At 35.2% G+C, this 26,257-nt stretch overlaps 1 protein-coding gene across 4 annotated transcripts in view; it reads right to left on the bottom strand.

The window, feature by feature from the left end:
• The window catches only part of LRBA (LPS responsive beige-like anchor protein), a 748,688-nt gene that overhangs the window by 17,908 nt on the left and 704,523 nt on the right, over positions 1 to 26,257 (bottom strand). For 3 of the 4 annotated variants that reach the window (XM_022599722.3, XM_022599721.3, XM_089911301.1), the window contains 4 exons: positions 25,821 to 26,013; positions 21,236 to 21,298; positions 16,106 to 16,261; positions 9,784 to 9,951 (listed from right to left, as the gene is read on the bottom strand). In XM_022599722.3, the coding sequence (XP_022455430.1) occupies positions 9,784 to 9,951; positions 16,106 to 16,261; positions 21,236 to 21,298; positions 25,821 to 26,013 (580 nt within the window). The remainder of the gene's footprint in view (positions 1 to 9,783; positions 9,952 to 16,105; positions 16,262 to 21,235; positions 21,299 to 25,820; positions 26,014 to 26,257) is intronic. The other variant, XM_022599723.3, reaches the window with a different exon arrangement.

Below are 26,257 nucleotides of genomic sequence, written 5' to 3'. Positions count from 1 at the left end.
TCGAGAGAGGAAATGGCTTTTCTGAAGCGGAAATGAGGTTAGTTGTTAAATGTCTTAAATCTTTCCACTAACTTCCTAATTTTTCAATGGGAATTATAACACTACATTTTAATTATACAAAGAGAAATTATTTGAGTTTGTTCTATTTAGTCCATCTCTACCAACTCTTCCCTCTCCTCTCCTTTCATTATGGCCTTTTTGGTGGAAAAATGTTGATTTGGTTAAACATATACACTACAGAAAACAAGCCATAGCTGCATTTAGGATGTGACAACCAACAGTAAAATTTGGTAGCTTCCTTTTGTGAATACTGTTAGAATTAGTAATGCAAGACAATACAATATTGGTACAAAAACCAATAATACTAAGTTCTTGATTTATAACCTTTCTCCTCTTCTATGATATATATATCAATATATCTCATATAAACTTATATATATAAACTTAAACATATATACATAAATTTATGACAATGGAATCATCTTCTAAGACTACATTGGAAAATGGGTTTGTGTGAGTATATACCAACAATTGTATACTTAAAGTATAACCCTAACGTGTAATATTTAAAAAGTACAAAATCCTATCATGACATATACTGTCTTAAGAACTCAGTACTAACAAAATTATCTCTATATTGTCCTTTGCAGATCCTAAGATGGCTTTAGTGACAAGGTTGTATCAAATTCTCTACAGATGACGATCCAATGAAATCAAATTAAAAATGCTGTACAGTTTAGTGGTTAAGAATGGCGTCTCTGGGCGCTTCCCTGGTGGCACAGTGGTTGAGAGTCCGCCTGCCGATGCAGGGGACACGGGTTCATGCCGCAGTCCGGGAAGATTCCACATGCCGCGGAGCGGCTGGACCCGTGAGCCATGGCTGCTGAGCCTGCGCGTCCGGAGCCTGTGCTCCGCAACGGGAGAGGCCACAACAGTGAGAGGCCCGCGTACCGCAAAAAAAAAAAAAGAATGGTGTCTCTGGCCTAGAGTGCTTGGGTTTGAATCCCGGCTACAGCATTGCTAGCTATGGCACCTCCCTTGGGCAAGTTCTCATAGTTCTAGTAAGATCTAGGAACTTCAAAACCCAGGGTAGAAAGTAGAGACATACTAATACTCTCTCTGTGCCTCATCTATAAAACAAGGATAACACCAGGACTACAATGAGGATTAATGAGTTACTACGTGAAGTGTTTAGGATGGTGCCTGGTGTGTAGTGAGCGCTCAATAAGTATCATCTAGTAGTACAAGCAGTAGCAGTATTTTCACCCTCTGTTGCAGACCTTCTCTCCAGCAAAAGTATAATATCTGATCCTGTGCCACATAAATGCCAATTAGAGATGGTTCTCATTACTATTGTTTCCAGTCAGGGAGAAAATATACCTTCATTTCTAGAAATTATACTTTGATTTCTCCCATTCCTCCTTTTCTTAGACTTTCCAACCTTCCCTGACAATCCATTTAATTCTGATACAACTAGGGCATGAAGCCTAGAGCAGGAAGGGAAGGTACATTACAATAATTAGGTATTTTCCTCCCAAATAAAATATCTTTATTGTCTCTTATTATCAAAATAATATAGGCTCATTATAAAACATTCATATAATTTAGTAAATTATGAAGAAGAAAATGAAAAACTGCCTCTAAATTCCACTACCTAAAAACAACCATTGCTAACATTTACTGGTTATTGTTCCAGATTTTTTTCTATACGTAAATATACATAGTAATATTAAGTAAATATATGTATATAGTAAATCATACATACATACAAGGTATACACACACAGACACTTAAAATATATCATATTATACATGTAGTTTGGTGATCTTTTACACTTAACAATACAGAGAGCATATTCTTCCATGTCAGTATCATAATGCATAATACGTTAATGGCTGTACAGTCTTTCATTGTGTGGACATATCAAACTTTACTTAACTAAGGTACTTCTTTTATCCTACTTTCTTGAGACTTTTTCACTTGCCAATTCCCCACACACGGGCTTATTTTTGGCTCTAATTCACTGATAGCTCCTGTAGCTGCATATGAGTGTCTAGTAAACATAAACATTATAAAACTCTGCCTCCAAAAAAGAATGCAGATACTTAGAAAAGTTGTTGAAAGGAAATCTTGTTCGTATTTTTTGAAAAGTACTATTACCATTCTTATGAATATGAAAATATATGAAAAATGAAAACATAACTATTTTTATCTGTCTATCCTAAATACCCAAGCCACATGAAATTCTTTGTAATTTGTCCTCCTTAACATTTTTAAGGTTCCTTTGTTAAAGATACATAAGTAAGCCACTAGTGAAAAGTATAGAGGGTTTTCACATCTTTAGCTTCTAATTAGAAACATCCTGGATTTGACACCAAAAGCAAAGGCAACAAAAGTAAAAAATAAACAAGTGGGATTACATCAAGCTAAAAAGCTTCTGCACAGCAAAGGAAACCAGCAACTAAATGAAAAGGCAACCTATGGAATGGGAGAAAATATTTACAGATCATATCCCTGATAAGGGATTAATATCCAAAACACATAAAAATTCATATAACTCAATATCAAAAGAACAATCTAATTTAAAAATGGGCAGAGGCTCTGAACAGACGTTTTCTACAACGAAGACATATGGATGGCTAACAAGTACAGGAAAAGGTACTCAACATCACTTATCACCAGGGAAATGCTTACCACAGTGAGATACATCTCATACCTGCTAGAATGGCTTTTATCAAAAGGACAAGAAATACCAAGTGTTGATAAGAAAGTGGAGAAAAGGGAACCCCTGTGCACTGGGAATGTAAATTGGTGCAAACACTACAGAAAACAGTATGGAGGTGCTTCAAAAAATTAAAAATATAACTACCATATGATCCAGTAACTCCACTTCTAGGTATTTATCTGAGGGAAATGAAGACACTAATTCAAGAAGATATTTGCACCTCCATGTTCACTGCAACATTATTCACAAATGTGAATGGACATTATTCACAATGGACATGGAAACAACCTAAGTGTCCACTGATAGATGAATGGATAAACAAAATGCTACACACACACACACACACACACACACACACACACACACGATGGAATATTATTCATCCACAAAAAAAGGAGGAAATCCTGCCATTTGTGACAACATGGATAGACCTTAAGGGCATTATGCTACGTGAAATAAGTCAGACAGAGAAAGACAAATACTCTATGATCTCACTTACGTGTAGAATTAAAAAAAAAAAAAAACCCACCAAACTCATAGATACAGAGAATAGAATGCCAGAGGTAGGGAGTGGGCGAAATGGGCAAAGGTGGTCAAAAGGTACAAACTCCCACTTGTGAATAAGTCCTGGAGATGTAATGTACAGCATGGTGATTATAGTTAATAATACTGTATTGTATATTTGAAAGTTGCTGAGAGAGTAGAGATCCTAAAAGCTCTCAGCATTGGAAAAAAGTGTGTAACTATGTGTGATGATCGTTTTGTAATATATACAAATATCAAATCATGATGTTGTACCCCTGAAACTCATATAATGTTATGTGTCAATTATATCTCAATTAAAAAAATAGAAAAGAAACATCCTGACCCTGCTCACTCTAAGGAAATAAAGCAATCTCTCAGTTGTAGAAAGTTACAAGCTATGAGAAGAAAAGCTAAAAAGCTCAACGGTCATGAAGACCTCAGCTAGAAGAGGCAGAAAGAATTCTAAGGATTTTTTTTTCCTACCTAAAAACACTTCAAATCCAAAATATGAAGTCTGACCAAACCTCTTTGAATGTGAAAAAAGTTACTTTTGAAAACAGGGCAACTGTAAAAGAAATCATCAGAGGAATTTAATACTTAGTTTCATATAAAAATGGGTCTCTTTTCATGAATTCTCAGGACTATCTAAAGTACAACACGAGGTACACATGCACAAAGTTGTCATATAATTTCTCTAAAGAAGCAAACTCTTTGGAAGGTGGTAAAGTCGGTCTAACATGCTGTTCCAGGAGGTCTTCATTAAACGAATCCTTAGTAGTTCTACAGTAATCTCCCTCTCACTTTCTCTCTCACATGCAACATTCTAAAAGCAGAAGGCTCCCGATTTTAGGCTTAAAAAAGGAAGGTGGGTGAGGAAGCAGCTTGTAATTTCAGAGTATATTCAGTCTCAATTAAATGAAAGAAGACACATTTACCATTTTCTTCGAGAGACTATACTTAGTTGACTAGAGAGAATTTGTACCTTCTAACTAATGGTTAATTTCAGCCATTGTTTGAAATTAAATTTCCTATCTGAGCATAAAGTATTAGACAATTTTCTTTGATGTTGCACTATTAAAGCCTACATATGAAGATACTCAGTTCCAATTTGAGGGCATAAATCATCAGTTCTTCTGTTCCCATATTTATATGGTCAGAGCCTACGGGCTGAATGGTATAGTCATTTTTTTCTGCAACTAAACAAGGTAAATAAATGTGCTATATTGGCACATCACCCCACCACTCTGCATATGGTGCACATTAAGGTTGTATTCATTTGCCATATGAATATAATTCCTTTTACCACATCTACTATTAGTTACAAGCAGTAAATACAGAGTTGTTTTGCTGAAACGGGAGGGCCTGCGTTACATCATGGAGCACTAAACATCCTGGACCTTCTGGAGAATTTCATAGACATAGTTTTAACGTCACCTGAAGTTGAACACTGCCAACATATTGCTTCAAACACTGCTTGATGAATTCTTCAAGGAAAAAAGAAAAATACAGGGCAATCTTAGTGTTAGTGCAATAGTGCAAACCAAAAGTAGGGCCACGAGGAAAGTTCTTGATGAGATACATATAAGAACTCATGTTCTTGACAAAGAATCAGATGGAGTCATATCCCAGATATAAAAAAGCTATGTTTCAAATGTTGCTTTCATATTCAGAATCTAGTGAACATAAGGAAACTAAAGTTAAAATATCATCTAAACAAGTTTCTCCAACTGTAGCTTACTGAAGACCTGCGATTAATAAGAGCTTATTTCATGACAAACTGTGATGCTTTGTTTCATTAGGTATATATTGTGTCTACTTTTTCCTTAAACAAAATATTTATTATAACATTCCAAATCCAGATTAGTGCAGGGCAAAATCAGAAAGTTATTTCTTTTACAAACTCATATGGTTCAACACAGATGTACATATCTTGACATTTGTGAACCATAAATAATACATCACAGGCAATTAAAAACAAAGTACACCTGTTTTGACAAGTACTGATTTTCAATTTTACCAACATTAAGTCCCCAAATGCATCCAGCAGATGGTGCTCTAGGACGCCTACTTACAGGGAGTCATACTGCTTGTGTTACATCCACCTATATTTCTGGCAAGACAAAGAATAAGGATTTATCGGTAGCTTAGTAAAGCGTATTAGGCTTTACGATGAACATAATTCCTAAATATGTGCACAAAAATATACATATGCATAAGCACATGTGCACAGAGGCTACCAGTAAATAAGTCACACCTGGACATACTGTGATACCACTTTTCTTATAGACTTGATGAGTAGGTTATGTATATCAGTGGTATTTATGGTCATATGGCAAGATCATTCTAAATTCATTAAAAAAAATTTAGAATGCCTTAAAGTTAGAATTCATTTTTAATTATAGCAGGAATGTCTCATTAGGGTGATACTAGTAAAATTAACAACAGTAGGATTTACGGTAATGACTTAAGTGATTGATGAGAGTATAACAAAATGAAGTTTTAGACAGAGAAAAAGCAGGGCAGCTATGGCATACAGTACTTTAAAAAACAGCTCTGTGGTCTGTTTGTGCTAGCCTTATGGTTAATAAAACCTTCCTTCTAATTGACGGTGCTGAAATATTCTTAAAGAACAGAATCTGGTTATGAAAAAAACTTTTTTTTTTTTTTCAGTAGACGCCATTCCCATAAAGGAGAAAGCTGACATAGATTAGCATGTCTGATTGCAAAGAGGAAAAAAAATGCCACCTTTCAATCAAATCAAAAACAGAAAGCGAGAATGGAAAACTACTTTACTGAACTACTACACAGCATCTATGCAACACCTCATAGTCAGCGACCATTTTCTTCTAAAGCTAATCAACTGTGGCTTTAAAAAAATTACTCAGATACCTAAAAAAGCTTAATAAGCATTTACTTTTAGGTGCTTAATAAGTATTTGATTTTAAGTTTATGATCTATTAATACAATATGAAAATAGTGGATAAATAACTCTTTTGTAAATTTTCACCTTGATTATAAGATCATTTTAAAGTTTAAAGTTTTTAAATGTCAACTGAATGCATCAGGGAACACTTCCTCCAAAATTTGGAAATGTACAGTCTGGATAGAAAAATGAGTATTCCAAGAAAAGCATTTTGGTGGACAAGATTCAGTTCTAAAACACACAGAATATTAAGGCAAAGAGAGAGATGCTTCCATGTAGAAAACGTCTTTCTTTGAAATGTTCTTGGTTAATTTTATTTAAAAAACTACAACTAAATGGAATCCTATCTTAATTTTTCTCCTCATTAAGAAAACTGCATCCCACAGGAGATAACTATCACAAGACAATAGAGTCAAAAGTGAAACACTATCTGTCATATAGGAGAATAAGGCTTTTGCTACATAATCTAGGCAGATTTCATAAAACATGTGCATCCTTTTAAAAGCCTCAAGTTATTCTATATATAGGTTTTATCCAGTTTGAATTAGCCTGATTTTATCTGAACAATGTGCTTATTAACAGTGGATAACATGATTTTTTAAAAAATAGTACTAAAGCTAACAACTTTACTTACAGCATTAATATCAGATTTGGAGAAAATGGCATAGGCTTATGACACTAGCAAGTAAAATTACTAGCTTATTCTCATTATTTTTAAAATTAAAAAAGCTAAATACTTGAATGAGACCTATAAAATGCAGGAAAAGCAATAGCCTAGTTTTTAAAAAATTTACCCATTTTCCTTCCAAGCAAGAAGAAAGTCTAAACTCAAAAATTTAAGTTGAGGCATTGTGTGCATTTAGAGACCACACTGCCGTTATGTATATAAAAGCCTGACTATTTCTTAAAAGTCAATTATATTTCATCCAAGAGATACAACACAGAAATAAGCATAACCTAAAACTCCTCATCTGAAAAGCTGTGACTTCAGCGGCTGCGTCACGGAGCCATCAATGAGCCACAGGCTTATAAAATCCGAACCAGCTCTCATGAATGTTTAAAACAGTTCACACGCGGTAAAAATGTCTTTGTTTTTGTTTGTCATTTTCGTTTGAAAAGCTTAGACTGGCTTGTTCATTTTTCTATTCTAATGTGTGGAAATTCTCATTATATGTAAAAGTGCCTATTTGTCTTTTTCCCAGATTCATCCTTCAAAGCTAAAGCAAAATTAAATTGGGACATCAGACGTTATAAAAGGGCCAAAAAGGCCGAGGTTCACTTTGAGAAAGGTAATTTAATTTAGTCAAGATGCATTATAATTTTCTAAAATTTTTATTAGATGTCCTGTTACGTTCTTTCTTTTTTTTTTCCCTTTTCATTACCAGCATTACTGTTATTGTCCACCATACTGCAGACAATGAGGGTATAGATGAAGTGCTTTATGAAAAAAAGAACGTTATAATATATACTCTAACGCCAGCAAGATGGTGTGTGTGGTGATTTATTTGTTCTAAGCATTCTGTGCTTCTGATAACACCTTAAGTCAGTTACTATTGTTGCTTTCATTTCATAGACAAGACAGCACAGCAAAGCTTAGAACTTAGCTTTGTTTCACTCTAAACTCCACAATTTGGTCAGTCCTACTTGATTCATTTCTTAAAATGTCACACATGTAAAAACCATCTCTAGGGTGATTTACAAGGTATTTAAACATATATATATATATATATTTCTCCCTTCTGGAAAAGCTGAATATTTCTAGTTTTATAATATACTTAAATTTTTGAAATGTAACAACAATTACATACAAGTGTAGCTAGGTTTAGAGAAGTAGCCTTTAGCTACTTCTCAACATACCCATTGGTAATGACATATAGAACATGGTTAGGTCAAAGAAGTAAAAAAAACAAAAAACAAAAAAATATCCTTTTTTCATTTAGATTGCTATACGTGCATGAAACATCTCACACGATTTTAAAACAAAAGAAAGCTCTTCCTAAATATTTTCACGTAAATAACAAAATGGTATACTTATTACCTATGTCAAATCTAGGTTTGTCTGAGATAACTTAGTGAATCTCAATAACTGAATTTATAGAAACAGAAAAAAAAGAAATTGAAAGTAGTCACTCATCCTAAAAGGCCAGAAAGGAGCAGAATATAAGACTCCATAATGAAAAGAACACGAAGTATTTCTCAAAAGAATGTGAAAAAAAAACCCCTGAAATTTACATATTTAAAATTATTGTAATTACATATAAAATGGGATGTTGTGTAAATATGAGAGATACACACTACTTCCCCATATAGATACACATAATAAAGTTTGATCTGACTATAAAGACTGTATTACCCATAGCATCACAGCCTTAAAGTTACTTTTCATATTCTATTAGTATAGGGAATTACCCCTGTCCTGATTAAAATAAGAAATACATATTAGGTTCATAAAATAAAAACTTTGATTCACCACCACACCAAACAAAATACATACAAAGCAGACACAACGTTGCTAAAAATACTTTGCATATACCTCTTTTAAAACTGTACTGGCTCTTGAGTAAATTTTTTTAGGAGGTTTCACTTTCATACAAATAATATACATTTAATAAGCATAACTTTAAGAAGTCAATTCAAAATATGATGGACTTAAACATATTCAGACTGTTTTATAATTTGGGACTGAGTGACGGAAGTAAGTACCACAGTATTCAGGTAAAGTCATCAGGAACAACATGATCCTTCCTTAACCAAATACATTGCAACTTGCTTTAAATTAAGAAACTAAATATTTAAGGGCAGTTAAAATGCTCTACCTTATGAAGTAAAAATCTAAAGCTATTCTTGCAGGAACTCTTCAGTGTTGTCATAATCATTTTAATTAAATTCTCATTTTTCATGTGGTCCCTTTAATTGTTTTTTCCTACTTCTTAATGTGTTTTTCTAAAGCCATTTCTTTTCTGCAGCTGTGTGTGACTGGTTTTAATGGTAGCTGCTTCCTTTTTTGCCTTCTGTGAATTACAATTTTAAATGGTTACACATTTTTTGTTTTACTGCCTTCAGCATAGTTTCATAAAGATGTTTAAGGCTGTTGGTGAACATTTTAATTTCCCATCTGAAAAACCAAGAGCCAATGTGAATATTCCGTATTGGCCTTTTATGACCTGTTTTATCTTTTGATACGTAAATGAAAGCATATTTTTTCTAAAGACTGGTTTGTTTCCATGAAATTATAATGTTTTTGCTCTTTTAAAACATGAATTCAATAAACAAGATAATGTGTGATTGCTCTTTTATGTTATATCTTATTGTTTGTGAATGAAACACCTCTATTTTATTTGGTGATGGCCATTATCAGTGAAGAACTAGTATTTTCAGATCATAAGAATAACCGATAACATGAAAACTGAGATTTCATGCTTGAATTTGAATTATCAATGGTCACAAAATGTTAATAACAAGGCTATCCAGACCTTTCTTAAATTATAACTAAGAAATTAAAACTACTTGATACTTCAGTTTCACTTTCACCATGATGAAATAGGTAACCTCACTGCAAAATGTTATACATCACTTGTAAAAGTTTACTTATAAAATAAATTGTACTTACTGCCTGGATTATCGCCAATCCCACTGCTTCTTCCATTCCAGTACCAGAGCAGAAGGGTTGCATCACGTGACCCTGAGAGAATGTAGCAATTTCCCCCAATATATGACTCCGAACGAGTGAGGCAAGTGACGACATCCCAATGGCCAAACACCACTTGGATCAATTTTCCTGAAATACAATACAATTTTCTTTAAAACTGCTATTTAAAAAATTGAAAAAATTTCCAGTGATCATTTCACTTAAGAAGATAATGAAGTTGTATTAATCTGATTCTGATAATTCCGATCTTATAATAAAATTTGACCTGGTCCAACCTAAAAGTTTTCTTTGAATAGTTAACAACAACCACAAAATCAATTGAAGAGTGATAGTCACATTTAAGACATATGTTAAAACTATTTCAACTAATAATGTTATTATACATAGCTCCTATAAATTACAAATGAATCATGTCTACTGATTAAAGCAGGCCCAGGAAAACCCTTATTTGGAACCATTTCAACAATTTTAAGTTACTCTGTATGATTCAAAACAAAGCAAAACTTAGTTGCCTTTCTGTAGATACTCTATCATTCAAACTTCACTAATACAAACCCATCTCTGAATTAGTAAAGCCAATTTATTTCTTCTTCTATTCTTCAGTGATCTATACAAGGACAGTATTAGCCACTTTGGACAGCTTCTGTTTTTTTTTTAACATCTTTATTGGAATATAATTGCTTTACAATGGTGTGTTAGTTTCTGCTGTATAACAAAGTGAGTCAGCTATACATATACACATATCCCCATATCCCCTCCCTCTTGCGCCTCCCTCCCACCCTCCCTATCCCACCCCTCTAGGTGGTCACAAATCACCGAGCTGATCTCCCCGTGCGATGCGGCTGCCTCCCACTAGCTATTTTATACATTTGGTAGTGTATATATGTCCATGCCACTCTCTCACTTTGTCCCAGCTTACCCTTCCCCAGCTTCTTCAAATCAGGCTTACATGAACTAAATTTTGATAAAAGAACTAACATATTGTCACCACAATCTGAGCCAGGTCATTCTTTCTTTGTTTTAATTGCCTGAAGGATGAAAGTTCCTGGGGAGGCGGGAGGATGATGAAATTAAGATTATGACGGTTTAACAGTAATGATTAGGCGTAGGGTGAGGACGGGGGTATCCGGTAAACTTACTGTGTATCTAGGATGTTAAACACAGGATGAACTGTTCATATGATAGTGTGAGAAAAAAACCGTTTAGATTTGTTTTGCTTAATCAGATATGGTGTTTATAATTCACACAAACTTGTTTAAAGAATTAAATATCTATAGCAGCCCTTCCACTCTCTCCCTATAGTTTCTAGCTAACGTTTCTCTTTGAAATGTCTAGAGAATCTACAAATGAATGTCATAGAATGTCTACCCTTAATATTCAGCATGAGTGTTTCTTCTTTTTCAAATAAGCGTTTCAGTGGGGTCATAAAAAATACAATTCAGATGTTCAAGATAAAAGCCATTAAGCTGGAAAAAAATAAGTATGCCTAAAAAGTTTATTATGTTTAACTTGGAACACATCATAACCTATTCTAAAGCTTAAGGTCTCAATTAAGTATTGGTATCTACATGTATCTACATGTATAAACTTTTCAAGATAACAATACATAGAACTAAAAGTATTTCCACTAAATTTTTTAAATTATTGGTTTTAATAAACCCAAAGCTTATTATAAAGTCTGCACATTTACAAGTAAAATACTGAGATGTACTTTATCCAAATCAGATGGAAAGTCAAATACAGTGTTTTCTCTTGTACACAGTCTACTAAGAGTAACTTAAGATTAGACTCATATCAATCTCAAATTGCAAAATTAATAAAGGACATTTTTTTTCTCCTATGGATAAAGACTTTAGTCAAAGCAGGTATTTTAACTGCTAAATGTTAAAAATGTTCACTTCTGAATTTCTTCAACCTTTTAAATTAACACCAAAACATTCATTTTAAAAATTAGCTTTTATCAATAAAGGATATGGTAAGAAAAAGTCAAGACTTTCTAGAATAAAAAAATGGAAAAGAAGAAAGCAAATTAAATATTAAAAATCTAATAATTTTTGCATCATTTACAATTTATATGAAGGACAAAGTAGAGAGGTTTAGGGGTAAATTGGGTGGGGTTAGATTAGAGGCAGGCCTTACTAAGGATGAGACAAAAGTTAGGGAGCTGAATGCACTCTCATTCGAAAACTGCAGGTTAAATCAGTGAGTTTTAACTACTGAAAAAACTGAACACCCCATAATGTGATTATGTTTTTGACTTCTGTATGTACAGTGACTTCTGCCTCAGCCTATACTAAATGCTGAGAGCATGTCAACTACAGGAGTGATTTAAATGGGTTATTTAGAGTAGGCCTATTTAAGATGTGATACCCATCAATTCAGTGGGTTGTAGAAGTGAGGATGAGTAAAGCAACTACAATTAGGTACTTGAGGTCATGGCATACAGGAAACCCAAATGCTCCACGTACGCCAGGAGGCTTGCAAAGGAGCAGCTATTTGCTTGGAAGATCGAGATGAGGGAGTGACATTTAAGTATTTACATCTAAAGAGTTTCATATTTTAATACAAATTAACTTCATTCTCTATAATTTATCCTTTGGGCTCAACTTTGGAAAACATTATTTTTTTCAGTTTGCTTTTTCCTCTTCTGGCAGCCTTCCTTAGCAATATTTGTTATTGCTATGAGGTTGAGGTTCACTCCTCGTAAATAAATCACAGCATATAAATACCTGCTGCTCTTTTTGGTAAATTATTTTCTGATAATCTCATAAGTGTTCCTCAACCTTTTTTTTTTGTTTCCTTTAATACCAGTCCACCTCTCCACACACTAATATCAAATATTACCACAAGCACTAGAATATCTTCTTTTTGACAGAACAAATTTTCTAGTTAATGTTTTATTTGACAGCTGTGCTACAAGTAAAAAAAATTCAAGCTCAGGACTCTGCACCATTGAATCTAAAATGTGGCCTGAAAATAATTCCCACTGCCGAGGGAAGGTTTTATTGTTGCCTCTGCTGTTCTGGTTGTGTCCCGAAAACATGATTTATGTTTAAAGAATTTCCTGTTACAACCGTGTTTCTCTCTACCCCCGCTTCCCTGCCCCGCCAAATCTAATAAGAGAAGGACTTTTTTTTTTGGCTTATGTGCCAAAATATAATTGAATTCAACACTTGTGATAGCTATGCCATTATATATTATTGATCATACAATTTTTCCCTGTGTCTCTGCCAAACTTAGGAGAAAATATTTAATATTCCTATTATCATAAAAACACAGACACGTATAAAATTTAAATAATTTAAAATAAAACTAGCATCAGAGTTTGTATACAAGATACTAAGAAAGATATTAGAACTATCATTTGAGATTTTTTTCACAACTTTCCTGGCAAGTATAAATATTTTTAGTGTACGTGGTAAGTCAGTCCCACTGAAATGAAGTTTAAAATGAGGCTACTTCTTAGAAAATGTTTTATACATACACACGCATATGCATGTTTTAAGAAGTAATAAAGTAGAAGGCTTTTGGAAAGGGGAAGGAACGTCATCTAGTTTAAGTAAAGTAACATGGCAGATGCTCTAGGAACCTAGTTTTTAAACAGGTAACACTTATATGAGATAACATGGTATAGTCACAAAGATGCCACACCTGAAGTCCGAGGAGTTGGCTCCAATGCCCAGTTCTAGCACCATTATCTATGCAGATATCAACAAGTTACTTACCCTTTCTAAACCTCGGTTTCATCACCTGAAAAATGGAGCGAAGGACACCTGTTGTATCTCATAGGATTATTGTCAGGCTGACACAATATCATGTATGAGAAAGAAGGAATTCTGTAAATTCTAGGGAACTGTGTGACTACAAGAATTATTTTAATTGTTAGTATTATATAAAAGGGAGGTTAGCTTTACTTTACAAATATTAATATTCAACGTCTTTTTAAAACGGTATGAAATGTCAACAAATTCAAAAAGCCTCAAATGTCAAAACCAAAGGCTGATATATATATGATCCCATTTTCTGACATTCTGGTAAAGGCAAAATTATAGGGGTGAAGGCTACATCAGCGGTTCTGAGGGGGGTGAGCTGAGGGAAGGGGCTGACCACAAAAGGGCAGCACAGGGGGTTCTGGGGGACCTCAGCTGCTCTGCGTCTTAACTGTGGTGGTGGTGGCAGCTGCGTAACTGTATACAATGCCCAGACGAACAGAACTATAACCAAAAAAATCAATTTTACTGTATGTGAGTTAAAAAATAATTTTTTTAAAAAAATAATTTTTAATGTATAAAAAACAATATGCAATCTAAAAGAATGTTTAAGGAAAACTTGTGAGAGGATGTAACAATTTTAATCTGAAAGTTTGTGTGAGAAGGGACCACAGTTTGAGGTCAAATAATGCCAGGGTTGTCATTACCATAATAGTGAAAGAAAAGGTTAAAATTTAAATCTGATAATTAAATCAGAGAAAATTCATTATAATAATAAATATATTTTAGGAAAGCTTTTCAATCCCTATTGCATTTTTAAAGAGTTCCAGAGGAGTTTTAGATTCAATAATAATCAACCTCACAGACCTAAACATCTAGTAAAAACCCAAATAATCAGAAAGACCTGAATGATAATGTTTTCTTTCTTTCTTTATTCTACAGAATAAAGATGGAAATTACGAGAAAATTAGATCATCAATTCCATAAAACAAAAATTAAACAGGACCATGCCTGAAAACAACTTCTAGGGTTTATTCTATGCACAGTACATATTTAACTATTTTCCCCTACTCTCTCATTGCTATTGTTACAATGCTATCATCAAAATATACCTAGGACAAACTCCTTGGATAACCAAGCATTAATTTTTTTTTTTTTCGGTACGCGGGCCTCTCACTGTTGTGGCCTCTCCCATTGCGGAGCACAGGCTCCGGACGCGCAGGCTCAGCGGCCATGGCTCACGGGCCCAGCCGCTCTGCGGCATGTGGGATCTTCCCGGACCGGGGCACGAACCCGTGTCCCCTGCATCGGCAGGCGGATTCTCAACCACTGCGCCACCAGGGAAGCCCAAGAATTAATTTTTTAATATGCTATACTTACTAAGGCAGGAGCATGGACTCACATATTTTATAGAGATTATTAACATAACTGAAAGATGATTTGCTGTAAAACATTTAATTAACTAGAAATTTCCGTTTTTAAAAATTTCTTATCCCACAACATTTAATCAAGATATTTATTTGTAGATCCTTGTTTTAGTTGAACTATCTACTTCCACAGTATCTATCAAGTTCTAATGCATTAATATCTAATTTTAATTATTTTAAATATACAACTACATATTTACTATAAGTTTACTTCATCCTCTAACAGTTTCTAAAATACTTTAAAGAGACTCCATTAAATTTTTCAATGTTCTCAATTTCCTATATGCAAAAATATACAACCATTTACTGGACTGGATATTGTGTAATAATACTGATTTGAGTTTGGTTTGTCCCTTGGGAAGATGCATGCAAATGAATATACATACTTAAATTTTTTTTTTTTTTTTTTTTTGCGGTATGCGGGCCTCTCACTGTTGTGGCCTCTCCCGTTGCGGAGCACAGGCACCGGACACGCAGGCTCAGCGGCCATGGCTCACGGGCCCAGCGGCTCCGTGGCATATGGCATCTTCCCGGACGGGGGCACGAACCCGCGTCCGCTGCATCGGCAGGCGGACTCTCAACCACTGCGCCACCAGGGAAGTCCGATACTTAAACTTTTATATTTTTAACAAGACCTCCTGTCACACATAAAATCAGTAGTCAGCTACTTTCCTTCATGATGGTGTAGTTTTCAGCAAGATTCTGTGCAGAATTGTGTGGAGGCAAGATATCTGCTCCCAAGAAATACACTTAATGAGAATTTCCAGTAGGGAAAAAAATAACCTTTATATAACACTAAAGTGGGGAAATACACCTATAAGTATGTGCACTTGCCGTAAGATTATGCATATACACGTGCATATAGTATTTACATACCAGGATATGCTTTCGAAATGAATCGTTCATTCTGCAAGTATGAAGCTTGGGAGACAAGCCTACCAAAAACTGCCTCTTAAAAGCATTCTGAAGTTAACTTAATAATGGACTAAAGAGTAGATTATTACTTGAAAGGAGAAAACTGTCTTTATTTCACAAATTTTAGAATTCTGTAATTTTTAGAGGGAAGAAGATGAGAAAGCATTCTCAAGCCTCTGAACATCACCTGTCATAAACTTTAGTTCACTGATGAAGAAATGATGAAGTTACCTGTGTCTGCAGAGTAGACTCGAAAACTCTTATCCCAGAAGCCACAGAGGAGAACATAGCGGTTGTCCGAAGTGATGACAAAGCACTGGGAATGCACTTGAATACTTTGGTCTAAAAGGTCAGTGATTTGCCTCCTGTGCATTCCTGTATTGCTGGCTATGAGAACAGAGGAAGAAAAAAAAGCCTCCTAAACCCACATGCGCAAAGAAATCCCATAGTTTGTCATACTGGGGGTTGGGGCTGAGGGAGGAGAGACAATACATTCCAGGATAAGAATATCTGATCTTTAATATTCAATATAGTAATATTTGAGAAACCAAGTAGGAAAACACAATCTGATTGTCGGAAGAACAGGGGTAGCCAAATTCAACAGCTCAGTAAGAAATTCTGCCTAGAGGAAAGAAACAATAATACACTACAATTTTAAAATACATAGTATACAATTCTCAGAACATGCTATCTAGCTCTTGGGCAGGACCAAACTAGATTAGAATCTCCAGATCGCATCACAGTTAGGTTTGTGTTTCCGACAATCTCATTACATCTACTGTCATGAGAATGGATTCATGTTGTGACAATCTATTACCTTTAACTTTTTGTCACAAGGAAGAGATACTAGAATATAAATGTCATATATTTGAAATATTGTAGCATCTTGTACTACTTTGGCTTTAACAGGTCTTTAATTTGACTACATGTGAACTCCCATTTCCCCTGTTTACAGCTGCACTTGCATGTAAGGAAAGGGTAAAATGACTATTTATTAAAGATACTTGTAATTGAAGAAGTCAAAGCATAGCACACTGCCACTTTCTTACTCCTGTAAGCAATAAAACAAGCCAGTCTGGCAGTGTGTTTTCAAAGCGCTACAGGGCACTTGAGATGGGCTTTGTCACAAGGCACAAGGTCAGACACAGAGCAACATCATGCACGTGTGAAGAGTAATAATCCTCCAGAAATACACTATCAAGTGTGTCATTATCAGCAAAGGAATTCTCACTGAGATGCCTTTTTTGGCTTTATGAAGCCAAACAGATAGAAAGCTTTGTTGCTAGTGATCTAAGAGTTATTTCATCACCAACTTTCCAATACAAATTATGGTTCTTACACTGCTAAAGAAACTTGATCATACCAGACATGAGAACAAACAAAATAAATTTCTGCCTCTGATTATTATGTTCTTTGTACCATAGTTTGCAGTTTTTTGGGGAAAAAAATACCATAGATGCACTGTTGATAAAAATTAAAAAAAGAAATATATCTATGTTATATTCATTGTATGTAGTAACTAAGTTAATATGGCCAATTCAATAGAAGGCTCAGAAAGTAATATGGAAGAAAAAAGTGTTCAAAATACTCTCCAGTCCTGTGCTGGAATACAGAGGAATAAAATATCCCTCGCCCTCATGGCATACGCAACACAGCAAACATATTCATATACATGTGAAATACTGCAAAATTCTGCTAGTGTCTGACTATACAACTTAACCATGTAGGATTATTAGATACTATTTGATAATAGGCTTCATATACTTTGGGGAGATTAATGGGCTAGTAAGTGATAGCGGTAGTAAAAAGGGCCACTTCTAGCCGAGAATCACTCCCTACCTCCTTCCACACAAAGGGAACTTGCTGGCAGATGAAAAAACCTTTTATGTATCATAGTGTATCATGGAGAGACATTAGCATCTCACTGCAGTGAAGCTGTGCGATACCATTTAGTTTTTTAATTCCAAGAAACCTAGCAATTAAAGACAAGATATGTAGTATTTTCTATACTGGTTACTACAGTTCTTCATTCCACATGAAAATTATAACAATGTTTATTTTTGCCAATGTTTATATGACTTTCGCTCCTATGATACAAACTTCACTCATCTTTTTGGCATGATTTCCTGGGAGGACCTAATTTGACAGATCTGGGCATGTGCATAATTTTGAATTGAATGACCACAAAGTACCCATGGGTAAAGGCTGATGCCCCTTCAGCATTCAGATGACCTATTTTCCAAATAAGTGCTTACTTATAATTTAACATTGCAACCCCACATCCATCCATCCATCCACCATCCATCCATCCAATCGATATAATCTCCCAACTGCCTTTCCTTTATCTCTCTTTATTTTCTCTAGTAAACTTCCTAAGATTCCATACGGAAAGTATTTTTATTTGATGAAAATTAGGTATATTTGTCTAGATAAGCAGTCTTCAAACTGGGACATGCATATCCCTTGGGGTATAAGATTTCCCAAGGGACACACAGGCACAGATGGTTTTAAGGGAATCAATTTCTAGTTCCTCAACTTTCATATGTTCTCTTGCCTAAAACAGATTTGCCTGAGAACTCTCCTGTGAGTTTTCCTTTCTTACCTCCCTTTTTACATGCTCTTGTTCCACTAGACAGAATTTTACTATGGTGCTTTTATAGTAAAGCCCCATAGTAAAAAGGGGCCAATTCAAAATACTGATGTGATGCTGGAAGGTGAACGCCTAGGTATCAAATCATTCTGCAGGGCAGGTGGTTTCCAATTCATTGCTTTCTATAAAATGGAAGGAGGATCTAATCATGCTGTCAATTGATAGATCATTAAAAATAAGTTTCAGTGACAGATTGTTAAAATGGTTATTTAATGATAGACCGTAAAAGTAATCCTTAATAATACATCACTCTGTGAATTTTGTCACATAACTCAGAAAGAGTTCAAAGATTTGAATGACATTGTTAAAATAAGACTCTTTCCTTTCCCATCTATTTTCTTATGTAACATTCCTCAAAGCTTCCATCTATTAAAAAAAACCCAAAAGATTAGAACTGTTGACAAATTCTGTCTCATTCAGCAACAAATAATGTTTATCCATGAATACATGAACAGAAAAGCCCTATTCATTTCATTAAAGCTGTATTTCCTATTTCCAATAAATGTGTTTTATGTTCAATAATATTTATTAAAATTTTAAATTGTAATAAGTGTGTATTAATAATATTTGTAATAACTCAATGCAGATTAACTTTTTGAGCTGAGCCTTATGGTCACAGGAAATTTCAATGTTACATTTACATACATATTTTTATTGCTGAAAACAGTATAGTAGGGTAATCAATTTTCTAAAGTTAAAATAAAATTGTGCAAGGAAAGTACAATGAAAATATAAATTCAAGATGAGAAAGGAATACATAAAATTTTCAAATGTTAAAAGCTTTTTCATGCACTTTTTAAAACAGAAAATGCTGACTCTCAAGTGACTTTGATATTTAGATTCTACTGGATGTATTTAAAATTTTATACACTATGCCAAAACAATAACCATTGTAACTACTTAAACTTGTGATGATGTCACATTTAAACTTTCAGATGCCAACTTAAAAATGTGTGAGAAGGTACGTGGTTTTAAACAATTATTTTAGGGATACAGGAGCAAACAGTCTGAGGACCAATGATCTAGAGTAGGGAAGAAAACTATGGCCTGCAGGCTGAATCTGGCTTGTGCCTGGTTTTTGTATATAAAATTTTATTGGAGCACAGCAATGCTCAGTTGTTTATATATTGTCTGTGGCTGCTTTTGTGCTATGACAGCAGACTTAAGTAGTTGTGTCTGAGACCTTATGGCCCACAAAGCCTAAAATATTGACTATCTGGCCCTTTACCAAAAAAGTTCACCATGCCTTGTCTAAAGGGTCACAATTTCTGAATTAATTTAGACTTTATGCTATATGATATTCATTGTCAAGGTTTAAGACAAACAATGATTCTATACTTCAGAAATCAGGCTTTAAGTAGCATAGCAAATGGGTTTTATTATTTTCCTGACTCTTAAAACTTTACCCAAGTGAGGATTTAAGTTTTTAAAAAATATACAGCAAATCATATCTACTCAAAGCAAAATAAGATTTAGGAAGCAGGGTAGTAATTATCCTTCATATAGATAGTTAGTTCTTAGATTTCTGCTTATATTTGGGGAAATGATGAAAGACTTAGTTTTGAGCTTAAGGTTACTTTAGTTCATCTTGATAATTAATCTGCAAATGGTGGTCATTTAGCTCTCCACTGAAACAATGGTGTTAAAGACAAAAAAAGGTGACATACACAAAGGGAACACCTTGAATTTTAAAATAATCAATGAGCTTATTCATATGCTTTATCTAAAAACTTTAAAATACTAACAAGTTTACTTGTGCCAGGGCAATTTGACAAAATTGCAGGCCAAACATCCATGCTAGTAGCACACCCCTGCAGCTAGGTAATTAAGTTTTTTATTCTAAAAGTTATTGACTAAAATCTTCAATATCAAGGCTTAACACTCTTAGTGGGGCCACATTTGAAATCCCCACTATAGGCTGAAAAATGCTAAAGTGGAGATTTCAACTAACCTACTCAAAAAGCACAACAGCAATTATATATTCTAAGTCATCTGCTGCAGACAGTCATTTCATCCCAATGGCTCTTTCTGGGCTCCTCCTTTTTTCTTTTTTTTTTTTCACCCTGAACAAATTTAACCTCCAATGGCAATTTATTGGGCTGTAGGACCCTAGGAAAATGAATACAAATACCTTAACACTGCCATTGGCTGGGCCATATATTTCAACTTTGAAACTGCTCTGCAATTGCACATTAATCCCCTCAGATTGAATGGAGCGTCCAGGAAGAAAGGACTGATCTCCTTTAATGATGAAACCCTGGCACTACAGTTTTATTTTTCTCAACACAGTGCTGCTAAGAACCCCACTGTTATTATGAAAATTTCCCGAGCAAAGAAGCTCCATCACATTACTGGTACACCAATTCATCATAACGAGCCTCGCTCCTGCTCATCAACAAGTCTGAGTGATGAAAAGATCCAATATTATCCTGACAGAACTTCATGCGCATTCTCAATCACACATTATTACAGCATCCATATTAATTTTCAGTGACACGCGTCCTAGGCCTGTTCAAATTAGGCAAACCAACGAGGGGGAGTTGATGAAATACCAGCATAGCCACAGCTCATTGCATTCCAATTTGCATGCAAATGGTTTATCAGGAAAATTCCATTCCCAGCAACCAGCAAGTGAAAAACAACTGTAATCTACACTTCAGGGCCACCATACAGAGCTTAATGAATCGCAAAGAGAGAAGGAAGTGACAGACCTATGAGAGGATCGATTTCCACTGGCAGCTGGCATGGCTGGTCTTGTACAGCACCTTGATGAGCTGGAATTCACAAACGATAAAAAAAAAAAGCATTATTTTTCATATACTAAACTACATTAAAATGTGTAAGTCGAATCTCACGTGGAATTGTTTCTAACCTCCAAATTTTTCATACAGTTTTGTAAAATTTAAAGAAAAAAAATTCCAGGTGCTTCTATGCTAGCTTATTAAACATTTATTTTAGATTAGTGCTGTTCTGAGCATGTGCCATCAGCAGTGGCTCCAGTCCTAGGCCATAAGCTATAGCAGATGCTTCACTGGCAACCTCTGATTCTGCAACAAAACAAAATTAAGTGGTAAGGCGCACTGAAAACAAAATGTGACAACCATCTGCTGACTGTAGCAAATACTATTTTTTTGTTACTTCTTAAAAAGGCAGTTTTGAATGCTGCAGCACAAAGGAGCCACAAAAACGTCAATTTATGATGGAGAAAGGGAAAGCTCTAAGTCAAGGAGCATTTAATGTTTCATCCATCACGTAAAATCAATCAATTGAAAGTTTGAATAAAAATAAAGAAAGCTATCTGCAGATAAATGTTTTAGTTAAATGCATTTGGCTGAAATGTTTTCCTAAAGATCTGATTGCAGTTTTAAAAAAACTTTTATTAATATTTAATATTTCCATAGTTTCAATTTAAAAATACTCTGAGAAGCAAATGAGTAACAAAAATCAATCCATACTAAGAACAGTTTGTTTAATTCTCAAAATAGTTCTAAAGGTTCAGATGTACTTATATTTTGTGATTGAAAAGAGATTCTGTAGGCTGTTTCCCTGTGAAAGGCAGAAGGACCTGAGGTGGAGAGGAAGTGCTGTGAGAAGCAGGAGTGACCACTGGCCAGCTGTGCAACCTTAGGCAAATCAGAAGCCCCAGAATGAAGGGTTTAGAATAGATGATCTTTTTCAGCTTTGTAAATCTGACAGTTAAATTCTCGGTCCTTTTCCAAACGATTTTCCTCCAATAACTCAGCCATTCAATCTGGTCCACATCTGCCTTTTATAGACTCGTAAGCATTTAAACTACTGCTTGGTTGGAATTAGAGCTCTGCTTAATATCATCAGACACTAAGGTTAAGATGATATTACTATCATCAGACTTTAGGAAGTCTTTCTGACTGTCCTTGAGGGGCTGAAAATAAAAATGGGATACATCCCAATGTGTTCATCAGATTAATTCTAAATTTCTGATGTTAGCGCTTCCCCTCTTAGTAAATGCCAACTTTTCAAGGCTTTTTCAATGATCTTTTGGAAGATCGTTAATACTGATAAAATAACCTGAGTAAGTACAATATTAGCACTAAAAATTAGAGTTGAGTATGTATAAGACATTAAAGTAGATGAAAAAAGGAAGGCATACGACTCCCTCTTTTACTGAGGGTATTGTCGTTGCTGATTACTAGCTCTGCCAGTAAAGAAATCACAGGGCACATATAGGGAATCATCGGGGAAAATGCACCACAGCCTCTGATTTACCCAACAGGGCCATTTACTTCCAGTAATACCAGTACCAATCAATACCAGTACCTTGAGAAGTTTTCGCTACGACTTTGAGAATCTGGGATCATAGAAACATTGAAACCAGACTGTCAGTGAAACAGATTTAGGAGGTTAACTATCTTTGGTCATGCCTCAAATCCCAGTTCTGTCACTAACTGCCTGTGTGACCTTGGGAAAATTATGTTGTCTCGGTGTTTCAGATTCCTGCTCTGTAAAACAGGTTAGATGGGTTAGGTTGAACCACATGAAATCACCAATACCTGGCTTTCTGACCTACAGAAATGGCAAATTTCAACCTAAATACAGAACCTACATCCTAAGGTTGTTGAGGGGATTCAGTGAGTTAATATGTGTGAAGTGATTAAAACAGTATTCAGAACCTACAAAATGCTCTATAGACATTAGGAGCCATTACTTTATTGTTTCAGAGGCTCTGCAAGGTCCTTTGAGTGAGATGGAAGGATAAAGATGATTTTTCCCCTAAATCAGGACTCAGACACTGCACTGACAGGAGCTAGCTGTCTAATGAACAAGCTATGGAAATCACAGAACCTCAGAAAAGAACCAGAATCTAAACTAAAAAAAAAAAACTGCAACATGAATTTGATATTCATTGAAAAAGAAGCTGTTAGGAAGTTTTGACATTTGTTTTAAATCAAGGCGTACTGACAGGTAAAGGCAGCACAACACAGGATGAAAGATCAGATTTATGTAAATAAACATACCTGAAATGAGGCACAGATTTAACAAAATGGATGCTTAATATTTTTAGGTGTAGGTGTATTGAGAATTGGAGATCACACTGTAGAAAGAGAATCACCTGTGTATTTCCATATGTTATCATTCTTTGTAATTTATCTGGTGAAGAGTTGCTGTGTCGTACTATAAAGCCAGAGGATGGGGACAAAAACCACCAGTGACACGAGGTACAGACCCAAAGAAAGCCCACTAGGGAGAATTCTAGGCAAAGAATTGGCAAAACGTATGCAGTCTCCCAAGCTCTTACCTTACAGAAAAGTGAGCTTGGGCTCAGAGCAGGTGGATGTACCATATGTGGTACTCCAGCAGAGGGATGCGGCCCCCAAATCACTTTACAGATCTATAGAAAAGTGTGGAGTAGGGAAGAGAACAGCTGACAATCAAGTACTGATACTAAGGGGAGCCCAGGGAAATGGGCTTGCTCCAAAGGGGTGTGTCAGGAGCTCAGTCATCAGTGCTGAGGGAGAGAGCCTAAGTATCAGCTGGAGACCTAGCAGCCCTCTGGTTGAGCCAGTTCAGTTCCTGCTGAGCTAGCTCATTGCTAGCCTAAGACCAAAGATAGGGGTGGAGAGTGCTCAGGGCTTTCTAGCAGTTGAAAAGTTTTGTCCCTCCTCACATGTACTGTCACTCTGTTTAGACTGAAGAGGTTCTCAGAGCCACCACAGCTAGCCACCCAGGATAAGCATGGTTTGCAGGGGCCCTTAGGCCACACACACTGGTGCTTTTGCCAAGCTCTAAGGGTAACTGCACACAGCAGAGGTAGATCCTCTGGTGTGCATTGCAGAACACACCGTCAGCATGTTCTTCTTCTAACGAGTCGTATTTAGAGAAAGAAACAAACAAAAAAGAAATCACAGTTGTTAATCAAATTATAATCTTTGGTCCCAAAATATAAGTATGTCATCTGCATACACATTTACCTCTGTAAGATATGTTCGTTTGAAGAAAAGGGACTAAAAGGGCCTAATAATAGAGATACTATACCTGCCTTGATTTCTACTTTCTCTACTGTTATGAAATCTATTCTCTAATCAAATATCGCCATTCATTTCACTTCTAATGGCCAGGAAAACGGCTATATTTAAGAAATTCTGATACCAATCACAGATTCGTCATGATGCATACCATATTACATTATTGAACATAGTTAGTGCACCTACTTTTTGTTTGAACGTCAATTCAATCCTGTTCCATTCTAAAATCTCTTTCATTTAATTTGGCATGAGGCCCTTGTTCAAGAATTTATATTTGTGCAACCATTTCAGGTATTATAATGGGTAGTGCTTTATGCACATTTTACAGATTTAATAGCAAGTTAACAGACTATTAAAATCTATCTTTTAAAATTTCCTACCTAAAACAATGGCTTGGGAAGAAAAGCCTATAATCTCCAGGACTTTAAAAGATTTTCCTTCTGTAAAAGAAGAATTTCTAACTAGTGGCCAAAAGGAACAGTGCTAAATCCAGATCCCAACATTCCTGTTCTAATGAGAGACAATAAATCACAGAGGGGTGATCATAAAATTTGAGTCAGAAAACTTGGGTTCAAACCTGGCTCTGCCACTGACTTGCCATATGTTATACTGAACAAGGCAAGCTCCCTGGGGCTCAGTATCTTTACTGGTAAAATGTGGGCCTAGACTGGACGAACTCTCATGTCTCTTCAAATTTTGACTGTTTGTGATTCTGATGGTTATTTCAGTATCTTGCCATTAGTTACCCTAATTATTCAGCACTTAATGAAAGAACAGAATGTACTTATGGGTTTGTAATATTTTAGCTGGGTAATTTAAGTGTTCTTTTTTCTATCATCCACAACAAATACTTCCATGCCATGTACAAAAAGGCACATAGTAGAGAATCAGAAGTGTTTATTGAGCAGATGAATAAGTAGAAAAAAGAGGAACATCTGATAAATAAATACATACTATTTACGGACACAATATAGAATATCATTATATGAGAAATAATATTTATCTCCAAGGAATAAAGACAAACCACCAGATGCCAAAGAAGAGTTTGTTTTTTTTTGTTTTTTTTGTTTTGTTTTGTTTTGTTTTAAAGAGTTTGTTTCAACTTTTGTATTATATGCCTCAGAGGGAACTTTACTTTAAACCTTTCAAAGTATGTTTAATTTTGATTCAGACTAATGCTTGAAAACTAAAAAGCTTAAATGTTGAGATATAATATATTTAGGTGGATATTAAAATATCTTTATACAGTGTTCAGCAGTTATACTATGCCTTATAAGGATATTTCTTTACTTACCCGGAAGGTTGTGCCACTTGTTCACGGCAAATAGCCTGTTAGCAGTGACTGTGATCACAGCGGGAGTTGCCAACCCAGGCTGGGTGTTGGCTGCCACGTGAGTGACAGGGGAGTTGGAGGGGAACTTTAGAACCATGATAACATCCTGCTGAGCTTGGTCTGTGAACATCAATGGACTCTGCAGGAGGAGATACTGTTGAGTGGGCAAGACAAGATCCAAATATACAAGAAGGAAAAGACAAGGAAAGACAAGAAAGAAAGGGTGCAGGAAAAGAACAGGGAAGACCATGTTAACACAAGTTCCAAGTGAGAGCACAGTGAAGCAGAAAGGCTTATAGAAACAGCAATTAGTATTTGTTTGGTTTTCATGTATGTCATTAGTTGAATTTCTAGGTGATTGAAGTAAACTACATTAACAGAAACACTTTAAAAATCCA

The sequence above is a fragment of the Delphinapterus leucas genome, chromosome 5, assembly GCF_059928025.1.
Source record: "Delphinapterus leucas isolate spDelLeu-1000000601 "Yukka" chromosome 5, BTC_Dleu_Yukka2, whole genome shotgun sequence".
NCBI classification, from domain to species: domain Eukaryota; kingdom Metazoa; phylum Chordata; class Mammalia; order Artiodactyla; family Monodontidae; genus Delphinapterus; species Delphinapterus leucas.
This window is presented reverse-complemented; position numbering and strand designations above follow the sequence as displayed.